Below are 2,732 nucleotides of genomic sequence, written 5' to 3'. Positions count from 1 at the left end.
GCTCGGAGCCGCGGGGGCCGCCCCGCTCGGCCCAGCACCGCCTCTACTTCAGTGAGTAGCGCGGGCCCGGGGGGGGGCTGGGCCGGGACGCCATCGCCGCTCTGCTCTCTGCTTCTCTGCTCTATCCGCGGCTCTGCTTTCTGCTCCCTGCCCTGTGCTCCTTGCCCAATCCATTGCTCTGTTTTCTGCTTCTTGCCCTGTGCTTCCTGCCCCATGAGGTGCTCTGCTAACTGCTTTTTGGAGCTGAGCAACCACTTTGCTTTCTGCTCACCTGCCCTGCACTCCCTTCCCCATTGGCTGCCCTGCTGTCTGCTTCCCTGGCTGATCTGAGTGGGTGCCAGCCAGTGGAGCACTCTGTAACTTTTGACCCACGCTCGCATCCCTGTTTTCACATTTGTTGACCCCCGGAATTGCTCATGCCTTCAGTAGCCTCCCGAATTAAGAGAGGATCAAAGTTTTCCCAGTAAGGCTAGGGCCCACTGTACCATGGCCTTCAATCTGCTGCTCTGCTTTCTGCTTCCCTACCCTGTCCGATCTGCAGCTGTATTCCTGCTCTGCCTGCCACTCCACTACTTGCCCCCTCCCTGATCTGCTGGGTTGCACACAGAGGCTGCCATGCTGCTTGAAACGCGTGTATGTCACAGGTTGGTCACCCCTGTTCTAGCAGACATACCAGGGACTAGAATCTGCCTTGTGCAGTCACGTTTATCTCATCAGTGTTTCAGATGTGCTTGTAGCAAAGGGAAATTTGCAACTAAAATGAGGATGTCCATCCAAAGGCGAGCCCGTTGAGCAGCCCGCAGTGAGTGTGAATGTGTGAACAGAGCTCAAAAAGACCTGTCAAAGCTGAGAAAAAGCTTTAGGTGTTTTGATTCAGAATTACACATTTTAATAGTAGCAAAGATGTAAAAAAACATTTCCACATGTTTCTTGTCTTGCACTGGTTTCATATCTTTGTGATTCCAGTGACTTCAGGGGAGTTGCATCTGATTTACATTGGGGTGAGGAAAATGGGCAGGTTATGTAAATTGTTAGTAATGCATCATCATGAGGCTGTTGGCAAGAGGGCTGATCTAGGGAAAGTCAGTTCAGCTGGAGCAGTGAGTGACCTATGACTAAACTTTGTCTTTCTTTGCTGAGAGAGAGGCAGTGTTACTTTTGGAAGACTTCCAGGAATGGTGAAAAACTCCATTGTTCTTTCCTCACTCCAGGGGTGACTGGAGTGTAATTCTCAGTGGAAATAGGCCTATACCTATACTTACCTTAAGTATGAATATAGGTAGCTGGTCAGGGATGTATGCAGGCATTCGTGGTCTCTGAGTACCGAATGTCTGTGTTATCCGTGGTTTCTCTTTATGCGAGTTTGGCACAGTGCTTGAGTTAGCTGGAAAGTATCTTTGCAGGATTCATTTTGCTGATTGCATTTAGGAGAATGGGTAGGCAGAAGAGACAAAGGACATAGTGCAGCTGTCTGGTAGACCAGTGGTTCTCAACCTTTTTTACATCTGTTAGCATAATTATCAGCTTGCTGTGACCCACAGCCCCCTGATCCCGACCCACACAATCTTTCTCTCTCTCTCTCCCTCTCCCTCCCTCCTCTGGCTGCTGCATCCGGCCCACTCCCTCCCTCTTTGGCTCTTGGGGCCGCTCTCAAAATGCCGAGTGATTCCCATGCCCCCGGCTGTGAGCTGGCTCCATGTGGGCTGCCAGCATTGCAGCTTCCACAGGAAAACCAGGCACTTCCCTGGGACCTCCCCATGACCCTTTACAGTGTTTTCACAACCCACTTTTGGTCTCAACCCACGGACTGAGAAATGCTGTGATAAACGGTATCAAGGGAAGATGTACCTTTTTTGTAGTTAAGTTTGGAATTCAGAAAAAAAAACCCTTAAAAATGGAATTGCAACATAAACCCCAGAAAATCTGTATTTAGATCGCTAATTTATTGTTTGTTAGTAAAGTGCTTGATTGGTGCTTGCTTGTTTGGTTAAGATTTGTAACGCTTTTTTTGTCTTGCAGAGAATGGAGAGGGCAAATATATTTCTCCATTTCATGACATCCCTCTGTTTGCTGCATCTGAAGAGGTATTTATTTATGAGTCTAACAATTATTTCTTAAAATGATGCTAATTTTTTTTTTCCATTTCAGTTGAAATCTTTTTTTAAAAACTAAATAGTACTATAGATTTATGTATTTTAGGACCAGAAAAGTTATTGTGATATTAATAACTATAAGTGGTTATTAGGGGTGCACTGATAAAGATTTTCTTGGCTGATACTGATAGTCCGTTATTAACCAGGCATATTGGCCAATATTGATCCGATAGCCAATTTTACAGGAATGCAGCCCGGCAGCTTGTAGGTCAATGCCCTGCAGTAAGTCTGTGGAGGGGAAAGGTCATGGGGGTGTAGGTTGAGGCCCCCACGGTGTGGGAGGGAGTGGGGCAGGGGCAGGTGCTGCCCAGCCAGGATCGTGAATGGGACCCTGGGGCTGGGAGCAGGATGGAGCTGTGGGCAGCTTGTCCAGGGAGTATGGTAGAGGTAAGGAAGGGCAGCTCCCTGCTGTTGCATGCACCCCTGGGGGAAGTATGTGCCCCACCTCCCAGACATGTGTGGGGCAGAGGTAGGATGCCTGCTGTGGGTTTGGGACCAGGGGCAATGCCAGACTTCCTGGTGGGGGTACTGGGCGGGGCGGACTCAGCTGCACGGGGTGGGCGACGGAGGTGGTGCTGG

The 2,732-nt window shown here is 49.3% G+C and overlaps 1 protein-coding gene across 1 annotated transcript in view; it reads left to right on the top strand.

Moving 5' to 3' along the window:
• Positions 1-2: 2 nt before the first annotated feature.
• PPA2 (pyrophosphatase (inorganic) 2) overlaps positions 3-2,732 on the top strand; it is a gene marked incomplete at its 5' end in the record, with an annotated part of 81,351 nt that continues 78,621 nt past the window's right edge. Inside the window, 2 exons of the mRNA XM_019521818.1 lie at positions 3-51; positions 2,020-2,084. Coding sequence (XP_019377363.1) covers positions 3-51; positions 2,020-2,084 — 114 coding nt within the window. The remainder of the gene's footprint in view (positions 52-2,019; positions 2,085-2,732) is intronic.

This window comes from Gavialis gangeticus, unplaced genomic scaffold (genome assembly GCF_001723915.1).
Source record: "Gavialis gangeticus isolate Ggan-Ray unplaced genomic scaffold, GavGan_comp1, whole genome shotgun sequence".
Taxonomy (NCBI): Eukaryota; Metazoa; Chordata; order Crocodylia; family Gavialidae; genus Gavialis; species Gavialis gangeticus.
Note: the sequence above shows the minus strand (reverse complement) of the source record. Positions and strands in the feature narration are given on the sequence as shown.